The following is a 22,182-nucleotide window of genomic DNA, read 5'->3' on the forward strand; positions in this document are numbered from 1 at the left end:
ACTTACCTGTCTGCTTGCCTTTCTGTCGCTGTTAGCGTTGTTTCTCTCACTGTTCTCCTGTGGTCGGGACACGGGGAATAGGCAGTCCAATGTTCAGCGGAGATACACCACAACAGACTGGGTGAAGACAGGTGTTTGTAAGGGGGGGGGGGAAGATAACACGTTTGTTACCCACATCTTGTAAGTGGTTACCGCCAGAGATCTGTGTCGTAGGTTCATACATATCTTAAAGCCTATGCCATCGCCAGGCACTCATACAATCGGCTCAAACGCTCAAACACTGATGACCACACAAGAGTATAAAACTCCCTCCACGTACAATAGAAATAGGTAATTATATACAAACACACACACACACACCCACACGCACACACACACACACACACACACACACACACACACACACACACACAGGCAGCTTCAGCAACATTACATTTCTCACTTTAGGTAAAACACATATCTGTTAGAGTCAGTTCACTGGAAGACATCGAGTTGCCCACATTGGTGGAAATGACTACAGGGAGATATGATAACAACCATTGAATTCCCAGGTTACCAATGATCATGTTTAAAAAGGTAAACTCTCTCTGAAAATCAGAGCTTGAAAACCTTTCAAAACTTTTTCCAGCCTCTGCCTCACCAGCTTCTTAGCTGTTATATATCTTAAATCTCAGAGAGCCGTAGGATCTCTGCTGTGGCTCTTATCTTTGTTGACTTCGCTAAAACCTTCGGCCCAGTTATCTGTAACATAATCATCCACAAAGCAATCAACAGTAGCCTGCGAAGAATCTCATTCCATGGCATCCAGACTTCCACAGTGAACGTCGTCAGGGGTCATAACCACCTCCTAATGCCTCAAAGACTAGACACAAGTATTGGACTCCTGTGTTTTCTTGACGGATGAAACAACTCCATGACTCCGTTCACAGTGGTGTCAGGACTTGAAAGCAGCTCTACCGACTACAACGTCTTCACAACGCCCTTGAAACCCTCCAGATGTGGATCACAACTAAGGACGGAACTATCAACTAAAACCAGACCATAGTCATGCACATTACCCTCAGTTCCAACTATGTCTTATCTGCTGGGATCGTAATAGGCTGCAAATTGGACAAGAATCAAATGCCTTGTTTAATCATGTTTAAAATCATGATCATCTTATTGACGGGTGAATGCTGTCTCAGTTATCAACTCTAACTCTTGTACCACGAGAAATATCATTGAATCTTCTATTATGAAATACACAAAGAATTGTAACATTAATATTAGTGAAGGTCTATGCAAATTTAATAGCTTTATTGTTGATAAAATTTGTATACAGTTCCCTTTCTTGTCCAAATGATGAAACTATGAAACGCATGTTGCTAGACTTGAACCCATCCCGACCTCCATTCGGGTATTCACTAATTTACTAAATGACGTCCTAGCTACGTCTCTTCGTTGTATATCACCTGATTGTTATATTTTTTCTTGTATCTCCCGTGATGATTTAATTGTTACACGAAAGTGACTTGGGAACTTATTGTGTTTTATTTCTCCGTGGACTCATGGGAATATATATATATATATATATATATATATATATATATATATATATATATATATATATATATATGGAGGCTGATTCATGTGAGAGACTGCAGAAGCTGGTGACTGAGTTTGGTAAAGTGTGTGAAAGAGGAGAGTTAAGAGTAAATGTGAATAAGAGCAAGGTAATTAGGTACAGTAGGGTTGAGGGTCAAATCAATTGGGAGGTAAGTTTGAATGGAGAAAAACTGGAGGAAGTAAAGTGTTTTAGATATCTGGGAGTGGATCTGGCAGCGGATGGAACCATGGAAGCGGAAGTAGATCATAGGGTGGGGGAGGGGGCGAAAATCCTGGGAGCCTTGAAGAATATGTGGAAGTCGAGAACATTATCTCGGAAAGCAAAAATGGGTATGTTTGAAGGAATAGTGGTTCCAACGATGTTGTATGGTTGCGAGGCGTGGGCTATGGATAGAGTTGTGCGCAGGAGGATGGATGTACTGGAAATGAGATGTTTGAGGACAATGTGTGGTGTGAGGTGGTTTGATCGAGTAAGTAACGTAAGGGTAAGAGAGATGTGTGGAAATAAAAAGAGCGTGGTTGAGAGAGCAGAAGAGGGTGTTTTGAAATGGTTTGGGCACATGGAGAGAATGAGTGAGGAAAGATTGACCAAGAGGATATATGTGTCGGAGGTGGAGGGAACGAGGAGAAGTGGGAGACCAAATTGGAGGTGGAAAGATGGAGTGAAAAAGATTTTGTGTGATCGGGGCCTGAACATGCAGGAGGGTGAAAGGGGGGCAAGGAATAGAGTGAATTGGATCGATGTGGTATGCCGGGGTTGACGTGCTGTCAGTAGATTGAATCAGGGCATGTGAAGCGTCTGGGGTAAACCATGGAAAGCTGTGTAGGTATGTATATTTTGCGTGTGTGGACGTATGTATATACATGTGTATGGGGGTGGGTTGGGCCATTTCTTTCGTCTGTTTCCTTGCGCTACCTCGCAAACGCGGGAGACAGCGGCAAAAAAAAAAAAAAAAAAAAATATATATATATATATATATATATATATATATATATATATATATATATATTTTTTTTTTTTGCTTTGTCGCTGTCTCCCGCGTTTGCGAGGTAGCGCAAGGAAACAGACGAAAGAAATGGCCCAACCCACCCCCATACACATGTATATACATACGTCCACACACGCAAAATATACATACCTACACAGCTTTCCATGGTTTACCCCAGACGCTTCACATGCCCCGATTCAATCCACCGACAGCACGTCAACCCCGGTATACCACATCGCTCCAATTCACTCTATTCCTTGCCCTCCTTTCACCCTCCTGCATGTTCAGGCCCCGATCACACAAAATCTTTTTCACTCCATCTTTCCACCTCCAATTTGGTCTCCCTCTTCTCCTCGTTCCCTCCACCTCCGACACATATATCCTCTTGGTCAATCTTTCCTCACTCATTCTCTCCATGTGCCCAAACCATTTCAAAACACCCTCTTCTGCTCTCTCAACCACGCTCTTTTTATTTCCACACATCTCTCTTACCCTTACGTTACTTACTCGATCAAACCACCTCACACCACACATTGTCCTCAAACATCTCATTTCCAGCACATCCATCCTCCTGCGCACAACTCTATCCATAGCCCACGCCTCGCAACCATACAACATTGTTGGAACCACTGTTCCTTCAAACATACCCATCTTTGCTTTCCGAGATAATGTTCTCGACTTCCACACATTCTTCAAGGCTCCCAGAATTTTCGCCCCCTCCCCCACCCTATGATCCACCTCCGCATCCATGGTTCCATCCGCTGCCAGATCCACTCCCAGATATCTAAAACACTTCACTTCCTCCAGTTTTTCTCCATTCAAACTCACCTCCCAATTGACTTGACCCTCAACCCTACTGTACCTAATAACCTTGCTCTTATTCACATTTACTCTTAACTTTCTTCTTTCACACAATTTACCAAACTCAGTCACCAGCTTCCGCAGTTTCTCACATGAATCAGCCACCAGCGCTGTATCATCAGCGAATGACACACTTCCCAAGCTCTCTCATCCCCAACAGACTTCATACTTGCCCCTCTTTCCAAAACTCTTGCATTCACCTCCCTAACAGCCCCATCCATAAACAAATTAAACAACCATGGAGACATCACACACCCCTTTCCAGGTTTTCCAGGTGTCGCCGCGGCAGACCTTACAGGGCGGCTGTCCACATCAAATATTTCAAAACATTTCCATCTATTCTGAAAATTTCGAGCCATTCGCAAAGGCTACGCTGTGGCACGAAACAACCTCTATACTGTCCAGATAATTTGTGATTTTTAAACTCTTCCCCGGTCTCAGACCAATAGAAAAACAAAACAAATGACAGCGCCGCCTTGCTCTTCTTTGGTGCAAGTCGACAAAGATGCGGCCAAGTTTACAGCGTGACTACAACTGGGGAATAGAGCGTAAAGATCTCATACCCATGCAGCAGCGCCCGTCACGCTTAGCGCTTGCAACGCCACCAGCAGCAGGAATGTAGTCAATTCTAGAAACTGTTGACAGGCACATTGTGGATGTATCTAGGTCAAGAGAACCACGGAAAGGGTCTGGTTGCGGATAGAGGTGCTTTGGTTACGGTGCATTATACATGACAACTAGGGATTGGATGTAAGCAAATGAAGCCATTCCTTTGTTCGTTCCTGTCGCTACCTTGTTAACTCAGAAACGGCGATCTATTGTGAAATAATACCACTCAAGAATAGATAACATTGACTGGATCGACCAAAAGTTAGATCAATTCCAATTGTCTCTTATTCTCACTTCTTGTATATTTCTAACGAGTGATATTCTGTCACTATCTAATCTTACCTCATTGTGGTTCATGTTTTCTACTAAAAGTACAGGATATCAAGGTACCCTGGTTTATTGTCAAGTCACATGAGAATCAAAGACTGTAGCGAAATAAGATTTTATTGCAGTTGTAGTAAACTCAAACCATTAATAAGCTGATCAAGTCATTCAACGTATGAGATTGCTCCTTCATTCTTAATACAAACCTCATTAAAAGCTTTAAGCTAAAGCTTGGTCATTGTAGATAGTTCTGTATGAATGTACAACTAAATCCATAAAATGTGAAAGTTATTGTTTTGTTTTATAGAAAGTAATTTAGGTGGTAGAAAGTAGAATGTGTTGTGAAAGGTATTTGTAGTGACACAAGTAAGAGCCGTTGACATGCACAGCAAAACATAACATATTCGACACAATAATAATACTAACTGGGTGGCAAACAAGTCCTCGAATGGTAACGAAAGTTACCATTGTAACTTAGAAATTGTCAAAAGAGCAGTTTCAGGCGAAATGCTAATGGAAGGAAAAATGAGTCCCAAGCCTGACATCTTTTATAGATGTTGACATAAAGTTGTGAAATCAATGTCTTCCAGTGAACCGGGCTTCAGTCAGCTGGCAACGCCGGTGTCAAGTTAGGAATCCATGTATCAGCCTGAATCCCTCGGATCAGTTAGTGACTCAGACATCAGCAACAGACAGGACCTCATCCGCCAGCTAATGATCCTACCTTTATACGGTGACCCCAGTATCAGACACTAAGTAGCGTTTCAGTGTTTGTGGCTCCGTGACTTGATTGTCTAAAGGCACTCTGTTGTGGGCGGCAGTGTGTACCTCTGTAGGGAGAGAATATCAAGAATTATCAGCATGATGCATAACTTTATAAACGAATTGTAAATATGGTTCGAACGAATGAAGCAAATGTTTCTTCTTGATGATTAAGAGATGCCTTTTTTTTTTTTTTTTGCATATGCTGTCAAAGATAAGCTCATGTACGTACGCGGAATGAAGCTATGTAATCAGATCTTCAAAGTCTGTGCTTTAAAATCAGAACCATAACAGAATTTCTCTAAAGCATGATATCCTCCAGAAAAAAAAATACTTTTGGCTGACGAACCTTAATCTTTATGATATTCAGATTCTTTTAACAAATGCCCAATGGCTTTGTTTGGTCGTGTATAATGATAATAGAGTATATACTCACCTCAGAAACTGTTAACTCCTGCTGGTAGTAGTCAAGGACGGTGACAGTACCGGCCTTGACATTTTCCACGTCCACCTCTCGTATCACGCGGAAGGTTACACAGGTGTCTTTCCCAGTCATTTCTGAGATGTAGAAAGTTACCAAGCTGCCATCCACCTCGTAGCGCTTTATATCGACGTTATCCTTCACAAGTTTCTTAAGATCCTGTTTCTCGGGGATGTAGCCGGAGATCAGATCGACCTGGATGAGAGCCATGTTGGACTCGCCATCAGGGAGGAGATAGGCAGCGCAGGCTGTGATGCTTTTGGTAACGCACCTGCTGTCCGGTGCTGTGCTGGAGTTAACACTTAAGCTGAAGGCTTCATTCTGCTCAGGTTCAGGAATGTTATACCGAAGGACAGCCTGAAAGGACACGAGAGCAAGTTCATGACACTGTTCACATCGCCAATGGACAATAATGATGAAAATTGTTATGATGAATGACGTGATGAAAACGCCTAATCTAACAATCATATTTCTCATTTCTTTTTCATTCTCACCTGGAGAACAGCACATCCTTGTCCTTCCATAGTCATAGAGACGCTGGTGGGGAGTGTAGGAAGTGTTACCAACTGCTGCAGGAGTTTGTTGTTGTCTGTGACAGTGAATGAGTGGGTCAGCCCAGTGGCTGTCACTGTTGCCACCACGTTCAAGGGGCCCTGGTGCAAGTGGGACTCATAGACAGCCATAGCCTGGAGGGCCACCACTGTATCCTGGAGGTGAGGAGGGAGAAAGTGGGTACTGTAAGTGTTTAGTACAACGTTACAAAATGTACTCTTAAGTATATAGTAACAACATTCTGCCCTTGCTTTCCATCATCCTTAGAGAACACATATATAATCTAGTCTATTCAAGAGCTGCGGTCTCAGGATAATTTCCCAACCGTCTCAGGCAACCGCACCTGCGTAGAGTAGAATCCTCCCTGGCCATTCCTCTGTGTAGTGATCCATTTCACCACCTTCCTCGCTTGCTGTTCGAAGTTCTCAGGATCCTGAGTCATCATGGCCAAGATGGCATATCCAGCTGTCTCCACTTCTATAGACTTACTTTTGCCTGACCAATGAAAGATAGAAATCTTGATATTGGATAGATAACCTGCACTACCTTCTACTTAAGATTACAAGCACTGAATAGATATATTCATGTTAAATGACACTGAAAAACCTCAGTAGATGTTAACAACATATACTGGCAGCTCAACAAAATGAGTTGCAAAATAGATGCTACAAGTTTCATTATCTCAAAACAGACTTTGCATAAAGCAGAATTTTTGATGCTTGATTATCTTCATCAAACTTAATCTTTCTAGTTGCCTACAGTTACCTCATATAAAAGTGTCATATAAACGTTCAGCATCTCACGTGACTAACAATCAATATATATTCCTTCCAGCTAGGAATATCATTGATAAATCACATTTTGTGTACGAATTCTTCCTGTTTCCATTCTTCCCGATTGCACCTCTTCTATCAGTCATAGTTTCTTCTATTTCGATTCTCATCAACTTTTCCCATAAATGTTTTAGTCATGTAACTTTTCGACACTGTTTAATACCAAGTTTAAAATTCATAGATTCTGAATTATCAGCTTCCCTCCACTGAACACTGCTTCTTAGTGTATACCTGGTCCCTTTGGCAGATCCCAGTGAATCGAGTTCTTGGCCACAACGGCTTGGTCGAGGAGCTGTTGGAGTACTGTCTCGCACTCAGGTAGACGACCCAGGGCCAGTGCGTAAGCCTTCAGTGCCAGCGTGTAGGGGTCCTGGGAAGTGTCTGCCTTCAGACACTTGGCAGCCGCTGACACATTGCTGCTAGTAGGGGCCTCTCCAGCCTCCAGGAGGGAGATCATCGCGTAGGACGTCAGGGGCACGAGAGAGTCGCTGCCAGCTATACCTCCCTGAGTTGGAGAGTTTTGTAAGTTTACATAGATACTGTGTTTTGTCTGTTTGAATTAGCGAATATGAATGATGTTTTCGTGTTTTTTTTTTTTTTTTTGAGTGTATCTGAGTGTGTACATGTGTTTTCCTTCGAATTAGAGTTATATTTCACAAAATGTCTGATTCTTTAATAAACGTCTAGGTTATGAGATAGGAGACGTAATGCTGTCAAATTTTTGTTTCCGAAAAACTTGTATATTGATATCTATAAAAAGATATACATGAAGTAAGAGGGGAGACCCCAGAGGGGTGTCTATGGGGCTTGGTTGTAGATAATGAGCTGTGTTTTCGTCGCATTACGCATGACAAGTAACGAATGGATATGAGATGATAAGGCCCTTTTAAAACTTCGTCTGTTCCTAGTGCCACCTTGCTAACACGGGAAACGGCGAACAATTTTAGCAGAAAGAAAGGAAAATGAAGTATGCAGTTTATCATAAACATGTAAAGCAATTCACAGCTTACCATACAAATACGATATGATTGGTGTAATTTGGTCTTTAATTGTTTTGCTTTCGATTGAGCATTTGGCTCTTTACGTTGTTGATCTTATAGTATTAGATTAACTTTTTCATTACACATCAATCGTTTTATGTAACTATAAAGCTCCAAAGTTTTCAGTTACATTTCTAGATTCGTGCGAAGCTTCTACTGATCATATATGCTTATAATTCAAAGTGCGAGTTAGGATTAGACAATGATATTCACGGTGTTTCAGATATAAGGTTACATAATCTTTTAATCACGTTGAAAAAAATACAAAAAACTATCTGGGATTTTGAAACTAACATCAGTTGTACTGAGAGTGGCGCAAACATGAGATCAACGCATTCTATGCACAACTTAAGATGAGCAAAATTGCCTCATCTTAGATCTTTTACACTGCTTTGTTTTCTGGGAAGATATCTGATGTGCGGTGAGGAAGATCTGCTGAACTCAGCTTTCTTTGGAGTTAGGCTGACCCAAAGATTATTGACGTGTATGATCTGCAGAAAACCGGACACTCCAATTGTGTATAAGTGTAAGTGTACCGATGCACTGCCGCTTCTCCCATACACCACCACTTCTCCCCTAACAACACATCACTACAACACTCCTCCCCTCGCTGTCTCCCCACCTCCCCTCCCCTGTCTCTTTTTTCAAGACTACAAGAAACCTGAGAAATTAATGTTCTTTCGTAACTTAGTCTAATGAGAAAGTTGATGAGAACAGGACTTACCTTCAAGCCCTTATGCAAAATTTTGCCAACGGAATTGAAGCAACCGTCTTCCTTCTGCTGCTTACGGAGCCAAGAACTTGCACTTTCCAATACCGTCTCGTCAACCTGGAATGTTAATTCGATCAAAAATGTTCGATCAAATACTCTCCTTGTTCACTCTTCACTTACATATGGCTCTTCGTATCCCGACTTTGAGTTAATGATGTGGATGTGAAGAAATCTGGCTAACGTGAAATGAATTATTTCTCATACCCGTCTGTGCTTTTCTAACAGCTTTGTGCTCAATATCTAGTCAATAGCAACATCACACAGCTAGTGTTTCGTCACCCAGATAAACGAATGAGTATTTAACTAATTCACCTGAAGGACCTCGCAAATGACAGTCACCATCAAACAAAAGTGGATATGCTATAGTCTAAATAATAACCAGAATGACCAAAGTGTGATTTTTTTTCTCTCTTGATTATCATCTGATTCTTCTTTGAAAGATTATGCACATTACAGATACATTCTTCATTTGTGATTCATTTCTTGCAATAAATGTTTAGAGGGAATCCTAGGGTAGCAATGGAGCAATCTTATCCTGTTGTGGATAATCTCACTTTTTATCCATATATCAAACACGTGTTTCCATCTATCAGTTTCTATATACCTCTGTCTATGTATCTGTCGCTTTCCACTTTAAGGCCATTTGTCTCTCCAAGTGTTTATCTCATCAAACAAAACCTTAATACATGAAACGTTCTCACTACTCACTGTGATGTACTCCTGCGCTTGGGCGAAGGACTTGAGCACGAAGGCTGTTAACCAGGTGGAGCCGGAGTCATCATTGTTCCCGAAGGCGCTGTAGGAACCATTGTCGCGACGGTACAGAAGCTCCCGCTGGTAGCCTGGGAAATGAATATAACTATTACACTATGTTACTGATGAAATGGATTAATCATGATTGATAGCATGTATATCAGAATTTCTTCTTACATTAATTGTCCGTTCCTCTGCTGTACATTAATGCAGGGACCTTCTCGGTTGCACTCAAAAACAAACTGTCTGCATGGAAGGAACACCGTAGCAGCACGGAAGCCACGCTTCCATTTCATGTCACTGTGAAGCCAAGTGGCCGTCCCTTTTACAGTCTTATCCAACAGGAATGGAATTTGGTTTCTTGTTATGGCAATTCACACGAGAAACCATAGAATACTTTTTCAGTCATAAACATCCATACTGCTTCACTGTTTCAAGGGCGACATTTCTTCTACATGGGACTGATTTAAACCCAAAGACACGAATGTTTGAAGTTCAAGTTATAGACGAAAATATACTTTACTGACCATCATTTAATCCCCTTTTTTTCCAAATACGACCATTTCTGTTTTTAATTCCTATAATCATATTAGTATTACCTTTCCTTATGTAGTTCAAGAGCTTTTCGGTACTCTCTGGGGTGGTCTGGTTGGAGGCTGTCAGGTACTGCATGATGAAGATGTTGGGGGCGAAGTTAACCATGTTCTGCTCTCCACACCCGTACGGCATACGGATCAGATGTCCCAGGTTCTGAGGAAATATATACGTTGATTGAGGAATGTGTTACAAGAAATGATATTTTCTAGAAGGAAACTGGTGTGGTATGATCGTCATATTTCATCATGTCCATGAGATAAGATCTGACAGGCACGGTGCTAAACCCGAAGACCACACACCGCAAACATTTGTGTACCAACGGCGTCTTAGCTCCACTTATCCTGTATGTACATTAACTGTTCTAAGTCTGATGTCTCGTTATTGTATCTCCCCTGATGATGTAGTAATCATACAAAAGTGAACTTGGGATTTAATTGCGTTTCAATTTTCTTCGTGATATATATATATATATATATATATATATATATATATATATATATATATATATATATATATATATATATATATATGCAGAACCTACAAATGCACAATCACCACTGGAGGGAGAAAATAAGAAAGGTGAGTACTTTAGTTTATTACATCCTCAGACAGAGTGGGAAAGATACAAGTGTTGAGGGCCTTAAGAGAACACAGGAAGCAGTAAGGCTGGGCTTCAGTAATCCCCGTGGAGAGTAGATGGGCACTAACTATGTGATCTGACGTGTTTGACCTTCCTCTCCTTACGTGGTGTGTGGACTGGGTTATTTTATGGGATAGTTCTTAGTAATTATTTAAGTTAACGGTTTGTAACATTTGAAATGACCAAAGAATATATTTGTATCATGATCAAATATGCTAAAGATGAAACGTGAATTAATTACATTTCTTTCACCGAAACAATTTGATTTAGCTATGGGCTCAGCTCCTTCGTAGTCGATATGGTGATCAAAGGCAGCTTTATGATGGCAAAAGCCGCTGCTCTGTTGGGCTATCCTAACATTATACTTATGTTGTGTGATCCTAGTACCCGAATCTTTCTCCAATTGTCCAATATAAAATTGAGACTACGTAAACAACACCTGTATTATTTGACACCACCATCAAGAAAGCCCTCATCTAAAATAGCCAGTCAAATAATACAGTCGTTGTTTATAAAGTCCCATGTAAAGACTGTTACCAATTTTGTATTGGACAATCAGGGAAAGATTTGAAGACTAGGATCTTACAACATAAGTGTAATGTTGGATAGCCCAACAGAGCAGCGGCTTGTTCCGACATAAAGCTGCCTTTGATCATTATATTGACTGGGAAGGAGCTAAGACCACAGCTAAATCAAATAGTTTCAGCGAGAGAAATGTAGCTGAATCATGTTTGAACTCTGGCACATTTGATCATAATACAAATGTGTACTTTGGCCATTTCATATGTGACAAACTGTTAACTGAGATAATCATTAAGAAATGTTCCCCAGAATAACCTTGTCCATACACCAGGTAAGGGCAGGAAGGTCAGACACGTCAGGTCACATAGTGACGTGCTCTCCACGGGGATTACTGAAGTCTGCCTCGCTGCTACCTGTGTGCTCTTAAGGACTTCAACACTTGTATATCCTCACCCTGTCTAAGGATGTAATAAATGAAAGCACTCACTATTTTATATCTCCTTTTTCCAGTGGTGATTCTGCATATATATATATATATATATATATATATATATATATATATATATATATATATATATATATATATATATATTTCTTTCTTTCTTTCGTACTATTCGCCATTTCCCGAGATAGCGAGGTAGCATTTAGAACAGAGGACTGGGCCTTTGAGGGAATATCCTCATCTGGCCCCCTTCTCTGTTCCTTGTTTTGGAAAATTGAAAAAAACGAAAGGGGAGGATTTCCAGCCACCCGCTCCCTCCCCTTTTAGTCGCCTTCTACGACACGCAGGGAATACGTGGGAAATATTCTTTCTCCCCTATCCCCAGGGATAATATATATATATATATATATATATATATATATATATATATATATATATATATATATATATATATATATATTATATGTGTGTGTGTGTGTGTGTGTGTGTGTGTGTGTGTGGGAAAAGTGCGCCGAAAAACAAGGATGCCGATAATTGTGTACATTACACTCTAGATACTCACACAGAAGGTGAAGGAATGCATACCTCGAGAGAGAGAGCGAGCAGGTCACCCACAGCCGTGACCCACCCACGCTCTGACCCTTCTACTATGATTGAGGGCGTCTCCAGCTCCCACATCTCCAGCGAGTCATCACCCGTCTCGAAGTCTGTAGAGACAGAGTTCAGGGTTTCAAAATAGTATCCCTCGATTGCATGGAATATAAAACCACATGAAGCTAATTGTGACATCATGATTTCCACTAGATTTGAGCCTCACTCCACTTATATATGTATGGCTGGCGCAAAAAGTTTGCTACTTCATACCTTGAAAAGAGCACTCACATTGAATATATATATACATATATATATATTGGCGGAATGCGTGCATAGTGCCATTGTACAAAGGAAAACGGGATTAGAGTGAGTGCTCAAATTACAGAGGTATAAGTTTGTTGAGTATTCCTGGGAAATTATATGGGAGGGTATTGATTGAGAGGGTGAAGGCATGTACAGAGCATCAGATTGGGGAAGAGCAGTGTGGTTTCAGAAGTGGTAGAGGATGTGTGGATCAGGTGTTTGCTTTGAAGAATGTATGTGAGAAATACTTAGAAAAGCAAATGGATTTGTATGTAGCATTTATGGATCTGGAGAAGGCATATGATAGAGTTGATAGAGATCCTCTGTGGAAGGTATTAAGAATATATGGTGTGGGAGGCAAGTTGTTAGAAGCAGTGAAAAGTTTTTATCGAGGATGTAAGGCATGTGTACGTGTAGGAAGAGAGGAAAGTGATTGGTTCTCAGTGAATGTAGGTTTGCGGCAGGGGTGTGTGATGTCTCCATGGTTGTTTAATTTGTTTATGGATGGGGTTGTTAGGGAGGTAAGTGCAAGAGTTTTGGAAAGAGGGGCAAGTATGAAGTCTGTTGTGGATGAAAGAGCTTGGGAAATGAGTCAGTTGTTGTTCGCTGATGATACAGCGCTGGTGGCTGATTCATGTAAGAAACTGCAGAAGCTGGTGACTGAGTTTGGTAAAGTGTGTGAAAGAAGAAAGTTAAGAGTAAATGTGAATAAGAGCAAGGTTATTAGGTACAGTAGGGTTGAGGGTCAAGTCAATTGGGAGGTAAGTTTGAATGGAGAAAAACTGGAGGAAGTAAAGTGTTTTAGATATCTGGGAGTGGATCTGGCAGCGGATGGAACCATGGAAGCGGAAGTGAATCATAGGGTGGAGGAGGGGGCGAAAATCCTGGGAGCCTTGAAGAATGTGTGGAAGTCGAGAACATTATCTGGGAAAGCAAAAATGGGTATGTTTGAAGGAATAGCGGTTCCAACAATGTTGTATGTTTGCGAGGCGTGGGCTATGGATAGAGTTATGCGCAGGAGGGTGGATGTGCTGGAAATGAGATGTTTGAGGACAATGTGTCGTGTGAGGTGGTTTGATCGAGTAAGTAAGAGAGATGCGAGGTAATAAAAACAGTGTGGTTGGGAGAGCAGAAGAGGGTGTATTAACATGGTTTGGTCACACTGAGAGAATGAGTGAGGACAGATTGACAAAGAGGATATATGTGTCAAAGGTAGAGGGAACGAGGAGAGGTGGGAGACCAAATTGGGGGTGGAAGGATAGCTCACCTCTGGAACAGATGTATTTTGTCCAAGTTTTCTCTCTCAACAGTCCTTCAGCTTCAACCTTGATGGGCTTGATCAAAGCATCTCTGGAGGGAAAAGCAAGGGTCAGTGGATGGTTTTTAGTTGCTCCAATTTTTAGTTCTGATATAAATTCAGGGGAATGTTGGACAGTGTTTTCCCTTCTTGACACTTATTGTCGATACTAAATGGTGCAATGATATTCATCAACGAGCGTGTAAAATGATGAAGCCTTTGTCACCTTTTTTTCTAAAAGTCATCATTGACGAAGATAGAATGAGTCACCCTAATTATGAATATTAATTATCTATTTCCGAAAAAAATTCGTATTTCTTCACTTTTCAGTTCATGACCATTATAGATTATAAAAAGCACAGTGGATTCTGACATGATCCTGTAGAAGGCATGCGTAGAAATCATTTCCCAAACCTTTTCCTGATGGAGGTGTCACCAGAACCGCAAGTCCCCGGGAATTCGTGGTCCACGAACGCCACCACCGTGATGTTGACGTCTCCTATCGCCATCGGCCTGATCTTCACTGTGTGGACGACCTTGTCTTGTGCGGGCAGGCAAGAGCTACGCTTCCCACCCAGTCCCTTTGTGGCAGAGTCTTTCAAGATCTCGTATTCAGGACTGTCCACCATCACCACAGTCACCTGGAGGACGAAAAGAGAAACAGAGGCACAGGATGAAATCTTCATCTAATTCAGATAACTATGGCTAGAACGAGAATGAGTCGAAGGGCATATGAATTGCATAAGAACCTGAAACTTTGCACTTCCTCACTCATAAGGGTGCTACGAGGGGAAAGATGCTAGTCTCCACGTTTCACACATCCTGCCAAGCAAGCTATTATACATTTTCTTTTTTCCATTCCATCGATTCTAAAAGACTTACAGGTATCGACTGGCCGAGGTAATTGAAGATGGAGATCTTGACAGGGAGAATCTCGCCCCGCTTGACTGTGGGAGGGAGGGTCAGGTCGACGAAGAAGGGAGTGAAGGTAATGATGGTCTCCTTGTCGGACAATCCTACACCCTTCTCTGGATGGGAACACACAGCTTTACCCACCCACTGGGTAATGGTGTCCGGCAGGGTCAGGTCCTGGTTGTTCACACCGGTTGGTCTGTGGACAAGAATCACTATCACTCGTAAACTGTTTTTAGCTCAAGTCATAGAATCAGAGACACTTATATTCCTTACGGTTAACGGGTAGGCGTGAATAAACAAAGTACTTCCATAGAACATAAAATACCCCCCTCCCCCAAACAACAGGATTGGAACTGCTATCATTAGTGAGAGAGATGGAGACGCTAATTACAAGATTAAGGAGCCCATAAAAAGAAATGATTGGAGGACCGTCATTAGGGTCTGACACTGGTCATTTCCCATGATTCTCGCAGGAACCAATAGCTAACGTTATATATATATATATATATATATATATATATATATATATATATATATATATATATATATATATATATATATAACGTTGGAGTTGGGGTGAGAGAGTATCATTAAATTTTAGGGAGAATAAAAAGATGTTCTGGAGGGAGGTAAATAAAGTGCGTAAGACAAGGGAGCAAATGGGAACTTCAGTGAAGGGCGCAAATGGGGAGGTGATAACAAGTAGTGGGGATGTGAGAAGGAGATGGAGTGAGTATTTTGAAGGTTTGTTGAATGTGTTTGATGATAGAGTGGCAGATATAGGGTGTTTTGGTCGAGGTGGTGTGCAAAGTGAGAAGGTTAGTGAAAATGATTTGGTAAGCAGAGAAGAGGTAGCAAAAGCCTTGCGGAAGATGAAAGCCGGCAAGGCAGCAGGTTTGGATGGTATTGAAGTGGAATTTATCAAAAAAGGGGGTGACTGTATTATTGACTGGTTGGTAAGGTTATTCAATGTATGTATGACTCATGGTGAGGTGCCTGAGGATTGGCGAAATGCGTGCATAGTGCCATTGTACAAAGGCAAAGGGGATAAGAGTGAGTGCTCAAATTACAGAGGTATAAGTTTCTTGAGTATTCCTGGTAAATTATATGGGAGGGTATTGATTAAGAGGGTGAAGGCATGTACAGAGCATCAGATTGGGGAAGAGCAGTGTGGTTTCAGAAGTGGTAGAGGATGTGTGGATCAGGTGTTTGCTTTGAAGAATGTATGTGAGAAATACTTAGAAAAGCAAATGGATATGTATGTAGCATTTATGGATCTGGAGAAGGCATATGATAGAGTTGATAGAGATGCTCTGTGGAAGGTATTAAGAGTATATGGTGTGGGAGGCAGGTTGTTAGAAGCAGTGAAAAGCTTTTATCGAGGATGTAAGGCATGTGTACGTGTAGGAAGAGAGGAAAGTGATTGGTTCTCATTGAATGTAGGATTGCGGCAGGGGTGTGTGATGTCTCCATGGTTGTTTAATTTGTTTATGGATGGGGTGGTTAGGGAGGTGAATGCAAGAGTTTTGGAAAGAGGGGCAAGTATGAAGTCTGTTGGGGATGAGAGAGCTTGGGAAGTGAGTCAGTTGTTGTTCGCTGATGATACAGCGCTGGTAGCTGATTCATGTGAGAAACTGCAGAAACTGGTGACTGAGTTTGGTAAAGTGTTTGAAAGAAGAAAGTTAATAGTAAATGTGAATAAGAGCAAGGTTATTAGGTACAGTAGGGTTGAGGGTCAAGTCAATTGGGAGGTAAGTTTGAATGGAGAAAAACTGGAGAAAGTAAAGTGTTTTAGATATCTGGGAGTGGATCTGGCAGCGGATGGAACCATGGAAGCGGAAGTGGATCATAGGGTGGGGGAGGGGGCGAAAATTCTGGGAGCTTTGAAGAATGTGTGGAAGTCGAGAACATTATCTCGGAAAGCAAAAATGGGTATGTTTGAAGGAATAGTGGTTTCAACAATGTTGTATGGTTGCTAGGCGTGGGCTATGGATAGAGTTGTGCGCAGGAGGATGGATGTGCTGGAAATGAGATGTTTGAGGACAATGTGTGGTGTGAGGTGGTTTGATCGAGTAAGTAACGTAAGGGTAAGAGAGATGTGTGGAAATAAAAAGAGCGTGGTTGAGAGAGCAGAAGAGGGTGTTTTGAAATGGTTTGGGCACATGGAGAGAATGAGTGAGGAAAGATTGACCAAGAGGATATATGTGTCGGAGGTGGAGGGAACGAGGAGAAGTGGGAGACCAAATTGGAGGTGGAAAGATGGAGCGAAAAAGATTTTGTGTGATCGGGGCCTGAACATGCAGGAGGGTGAAAGGAGGGCAAGGAATAGGGTGAATTGGATCGATGTGGTATACCGGGGTTGACGTGCTGTCAGTGGATTGAATCAGGGCATGTGAAGCGTCTGGGGTAAACCATTGAAAGCTGTGTAGGTATGTATATTTGCGTGTGTGGACGTATGTATATACATGTGTATGGGGGTGGGTTGGGCCATTTCTTTCGTCTGTTTCCTTGCGCTACCTCGCAATCGCGGGAGACAGTAGCAAAAAAAAAAAAAACTATATATATATATATATATATATATATATATATATATATATATATATATATTTTTGCTTTGTCGCTGTCTCCCGCGTTTGCGAGGTAGCGCAAGGAAACAGACGAAAGAAATGGCCCAACCCACCCCCATACACATGTATATACATACGTCCACACACGCAAATATACATACCTACACAGCTTTCCATGGTTTACCCCAGACGCTTCACATGCCCTGATTCAATCCACTGAGAGCACGTCAACCCCGGTATACCACATCGATCCAATTCACCCTATTCCTTGCCCTCCTTTCACCCTCCTGCTTGTTCAGGCCCCGATCACACAAAATCTTTTTCACTCCATCTTTCCACCTCCAATTTGGTCTCCCACTTTTCGTTCCCTCCACCTCCGACACATATATCCTCTCGGTCAATCTTTCCTCTCTCATTCTCTCCATGTGCCCAAACCATTTCAAAACACCCTCTTCTGCTCTCTCAACCTCGCTCTTTTTGTTTCCATACATCTCTCTTACCCTTACGTTACTTACTCGATCAAACTACCTCACACCATGCACATATATATATATATATATATATATATATATATATATATATATATATATATATATATATATATATATATATATACATACATCATACTGTGTAAGAAGCGGGAGCACTATTGCTAAGCTTTGATCACCCATAAAAGGGAAACGACTATTGGTGAGCAACGGGGTTTCCACTGGTCGTCTCCCATAGGCTCTCACAGCCAACAGATAGCATTTTACAGAACCTAACTGTACGACAAGGATATATATATATATATATATATATATATATATATATATATATATATATATATATACATCTTGGTTACATCCACACACATTTAGGCACCCCAATCTGAGCCTTCGAGGAGTATGAGCACTCCCCGCGTGACTCCTTGTTCTGTTTCCCATTTTAGAAAGTTAAAAAAATACAAGGAGGGCAGGATTTCTGGCCCCCCGCTCCCGTCCCCTCTAGTTGCTTTCTACGACACGCGAGGAATGCGTGGGAAGTATTCTTTCACCCCTATCCCCAGGGATAATATACATATATATATATACATATATATATATACACATAAACACACATACACACACACACGCACATATACACACACACACACACACACACACACACATATATACATATGAAAAATGTAAGAAACAATTTAGAAAACTGAAACTTCTAGCTTGAAATGAAAAGAAAAAAAAAATGAATGTCACATAATGGTTCAACCTCTGGCTATGGAAAAAGGAAAATGTTTAATTCATTTACACAAAAGTCAATAGTAGTTCTCATCTATTTAACCACTGTATCAATAAGCTTTAATGTCTAAGCTACATTTTTTCCACTTTTTTTTTTTTTTTTATACTTTGTCGCTGTCTCCCGCGTTTGCGAGGTAGCGCAAGGAAAGAGACGAAAGAAATGGCCCAACCCACCCCCATACACATGTATATACATACGTCCACACACGCAAATATACATACCTACACAGCTTTCCATGGTTTACCCCAGACGCTTCACATGCCTTGATTCAATCCACTGACAGCACGTCAACCCCGGTATACCACATCGCTCCAATTCACTCTATTCCTTGCCCTCCTTTCACCCTCCTGCATGTTCAGGCCCCGATCACACAAAATCTTTTTCACTCCATCTTTCCACCTCCAATTTGGTCTCCCTCTTTTCCTCGTTCCCTCCACCTCCGACACATATATCCTCTTGGTCAATCTTTCCTCACTCATCCTCTCCATGTGCCCAAACCACTTCAAAACACCCTCTTCTGCTCTCTCAACCACGCTCTTTTTATTTCCACACATCTCTCTTACCCTTACGTTACTCACTCGATCATACCACCTCACACCACACATTGTCCTCAAACATCTCATTTCCAGCACATCCATCCTCCTGCGCACAACTCTATCCATAGCCCACGCCTCGCAATCATACAACATTGTTGGAACCACTATTCCTTCAAACATACCCATTTTTGCTTTCCGAGATAATGTTCTCGACTTCCACACATTCTTCAAGGCCCCCAGAATTTTCGCCCCCTCCCCCACCCTATGATCCACTTCCGCTTCCATGGTTCCATCCGCTGCCAGATCCACTCCCAGATATCTAAAACACTTCACTTCCTCCAGTTTTTCTCCATTCAAACTCACCTCCCAATTGACTTGACCCTCAACCCTACTGTACCTAATAACCTTGCTCTTATTCACATTTACTCTTAACTTTCTTCTTCCACACACTTTACCAAACTCAGTCACCAGCTTCTGCAGTTTCTCACATGAATCAGCCACCAGCGCTGTATCATCAGCGAACAACAACTGACTCACTTCCCAAGCTCTCTCATCCCCAACAGACTTCATACTTGCCCCTCTTTCCAAAACTCTTGCATTTACCTCCCTAACAACCCCATCCATAAACAAATTAAACAACCATGGAGACATCACACACCCCTGCCGCAAACCTACATTCACTGAGAACCAATCACTTTCCTCTCTTCCTACACGTACACATGCCTTACATTCCATGTATGTAGCATTTATGGATCTGGAGAAGGCATATGATAGAGTTGATAGAGATGCTCTGTGGAAGGTATTAAGAATATATGGTGTGGGAGGCAAGTTGTTAGAAGCAGTGAAAAGTTTTTATCGAGGATGTAAGGCATGTGTACGTGTAGGAAGAGAGGAAAGTGATTGGTTCTCAGTGAATGTAGGTTTGCGGCAGGGGTGTGTGATGTCTCCATGGTTGTTTAATTTGTTTATGGATGGGGTTGTTAGGGAGGTGAATGCAAGAGTTTTGGAAAGAGGGGCAAGTATGAAGTCTGTTGGGGATGAGAGAGCTTGGGAAGTGAGTCAGTTGTTGTTCGCTGATGATACAGCGCTGGTGGCTGATTCATGTGAGAAACTGCAGAAGCTGGTGACTGAGTTTGGTAAAGTGTGTGAAAGAAGAAAGTTAAGAGTAAATGTGAATAAGAGCAAGGTTATTAGGTACAGTAGGGTTGAGGGTCAAGTCAATTGGGAGGTGAGTTTGAATGGAGAAAAACTGGAGGAAGTGAAGTGTTTTAGATATCTGGGAGTGGATCTGGCAGCGGATGGAACCATGGAAGCGGAAGTGGATCATAGGGTGGGGGAGGGGGCGAAAATTCTGGGAGCCTTGAAGAATGTGTGGAAGTCGAGAACATTATCTCGGAAAGCAAAAATGGGTATGTTTGAAGGAATAGTGGTTCCAACAATGTTGTATGGTTGCGAGGCGTGGGCTATGGATAGAGTTGTGCGCAGGAGGATGGATGTGCTGGAAATGAGATGTTTGAGGACAATGTGTGGTGTGAGGTGGTTTGATCGAGTAAGGAACGTAAGGGTAAGAGAGATGTGTGGAAATAAAAAGAGCGTGGTTAAGAGAGCAGAAGGTGTTTTGAAATGGTTTGGGCACATGGAGAGAATGAGTGAGGAAAGATTGACCAAGGGGATATATGTGTCGGAGGTGGAGGGAACGAGGAGAAGAGGGAGACCAAATTGGAGGTGGAAAGATGGAGTGAAAAAGATTTTGTGTGATCGGGGCCTGAACATGCAGGAGGGTGAAAGGAGGGCAAGGAATAGAGTGAATTGGAGCGATGTGGTATACCGGGGTTGACGTGCTGTCAGTGGATTGGATCGGGGCATGTGAAGCGTCTGGGGTAAACCATGGAAAGCTGTGTAGGTATGTATATTTGCGTGTGTGGACGTATGTATATACTTGTGTATGGGGGTGGGTTGGGCCATTTTCTTTCGTCTGTTTCCTTGCGCTACCTCGCAAACGCGGGAGACAGCGACAAAGCAAAAAAAAAAAAAATATATATATGTATACGTAAATAGCGCATATGAACGCACGCTACCATATAACATACTAACCTCCAACAGCCAGGATCGAACCCCGGTCCCCTGTGTGGGAGGTGGGAGCACTACTGCTAGGCTGTGAGCCTATGGCAGACGACCAGTGGAGACTCCGTTACTCGCTAACGTCAGACGAAGGGTATTCGGTTACAAGAGTACTCGAATAGTCGTTTCTTTTTTATGAGTGATCATATCGTAGCCGTAGTGCTCCCACCTCCTACGCAGGGAAACCAGGTTCGGTCCTGGATGTTGTAGGTTAGTATGTTATATGGTAGTGCGCGTTCATATGCGCTATTCCCGTATACGCAGACACACACTCAAATATATATAAACACTGTCTATCATTGCTGGTGTGCAAGAAAGCAAAAAGGAAATGAAGAGAAAGAAATGAAAGACTCACGGAATAACAGTGAGGTCCCAGAGCCAGGTCTCGGGAAAGTTGGTTCTTGGGGGCTCCACAACACCAACACCACCACTGATGTTGTCGTCATCGCTTTCAAGTCCTATGGGTGCTACGGTGGTCGTTGTTATTGCGCCTCCTACCATGCTCGGTAGTAGCCCTGCTGATATGCCCGTTCCAGCCGCAGGTATTCCAGCCATAGGTATGAAGAAAATTGGTGGATGTACCTCTGGAATTTAAGACAGAAATCACTTGTTTTTACAAAATGAAACAGAAGCGCAAAACTGTTTTATACAGACCTTATACCAAAGACAAATGTAGTAACACTCACAACGAAAAAAAGCTCAAACATCCTTGGAAATGTAAAGCAATGAGGTTGGGACACGATGAAAAAAGGCTTCGGTTTGAATACTATCCAGTAGTGTATCACTGAC

At 42.0% G+C, this 22,182-nt stretch overlaps 1 protein-coding gene across 1 annotated transcript in view; it reads right to left on the reverse strand.

Annotated features, from left to right (window-relative positions):
- Window positions 1–4,494: 4,494 nt before the first annotated feature.
- The window catches only part of LOC139752088 (alpha-1-inhibitor 3-like), a 49,098-nt gene continuing 31,410 nt past the window's right edge, over window positions 4,495–22,182 (reverse strand). Inside the window, exons 15-27 of the mRNA XM_071667948.1 lie at window positions 21,749–21,977; window positions 14,859–15,087; window positions 14,391–14,617; window positions 13,947–14,029; window positions 12,368–12,489; window positions 10,181–10,331; window positions 9,537–9,670; window positions 8,781–8,885; window positions 7,248–7,521; window positions 6,527–6,678; window positions 6,126–6,338; window positions 5,587–5,988; window positions 4,495–5,218 (exon numbers count right to left, since the gene is read on the reverse strand). Coding sequence (XP_071524049.1) covers window positions 5,183–5,218; window positions 5,587–5,988; window positions 6,126–6,338; window positions 6,527–6,678; window positions 7,248–7,521; window positions 8,781–8,885; window positions 9,537–9,670; window positions 10,181–10,331; window positions 12,368–12,489; window positions 13,947–14,029; window positions 14,391–14,617; window positions 14,859–15,087; window positions 21,749–21,977 — 2,357 coding nt within the window. The 3' untranslated portion in view covers window positions 4,495–5,182. The remainder of the gene's footprint in view (window positions 5,219–5,586; window positions 5,989–6,125; window positions 6,339–6,526; window positions 6,679–7,247; window positions 7,522–8,780; window positions 8,886–9,536; window positions 9,671–10,180; window positions 10,332–12,367; window positions 12,490–13,946; window positions 14,030–14,390; window positions 14,618–14,858; window positions 15,088–21,748; window positions 21,978–22,182) is intronic.

The sequence above is a fragment of the Panulirus ornatus genome, chromosome 12 (assembly GCF_036320965.1).
Source record: "Panulirus ornatus isolate Po-2019 chromosome 12, ASM3632096v1, whole genome shotgun sequence".
NCBI lineage: Eukaryota > Metazoa > Arthropoda > Malacostraca > Decapoda > Palinuridae > Panulirus > Panulirus ornatus.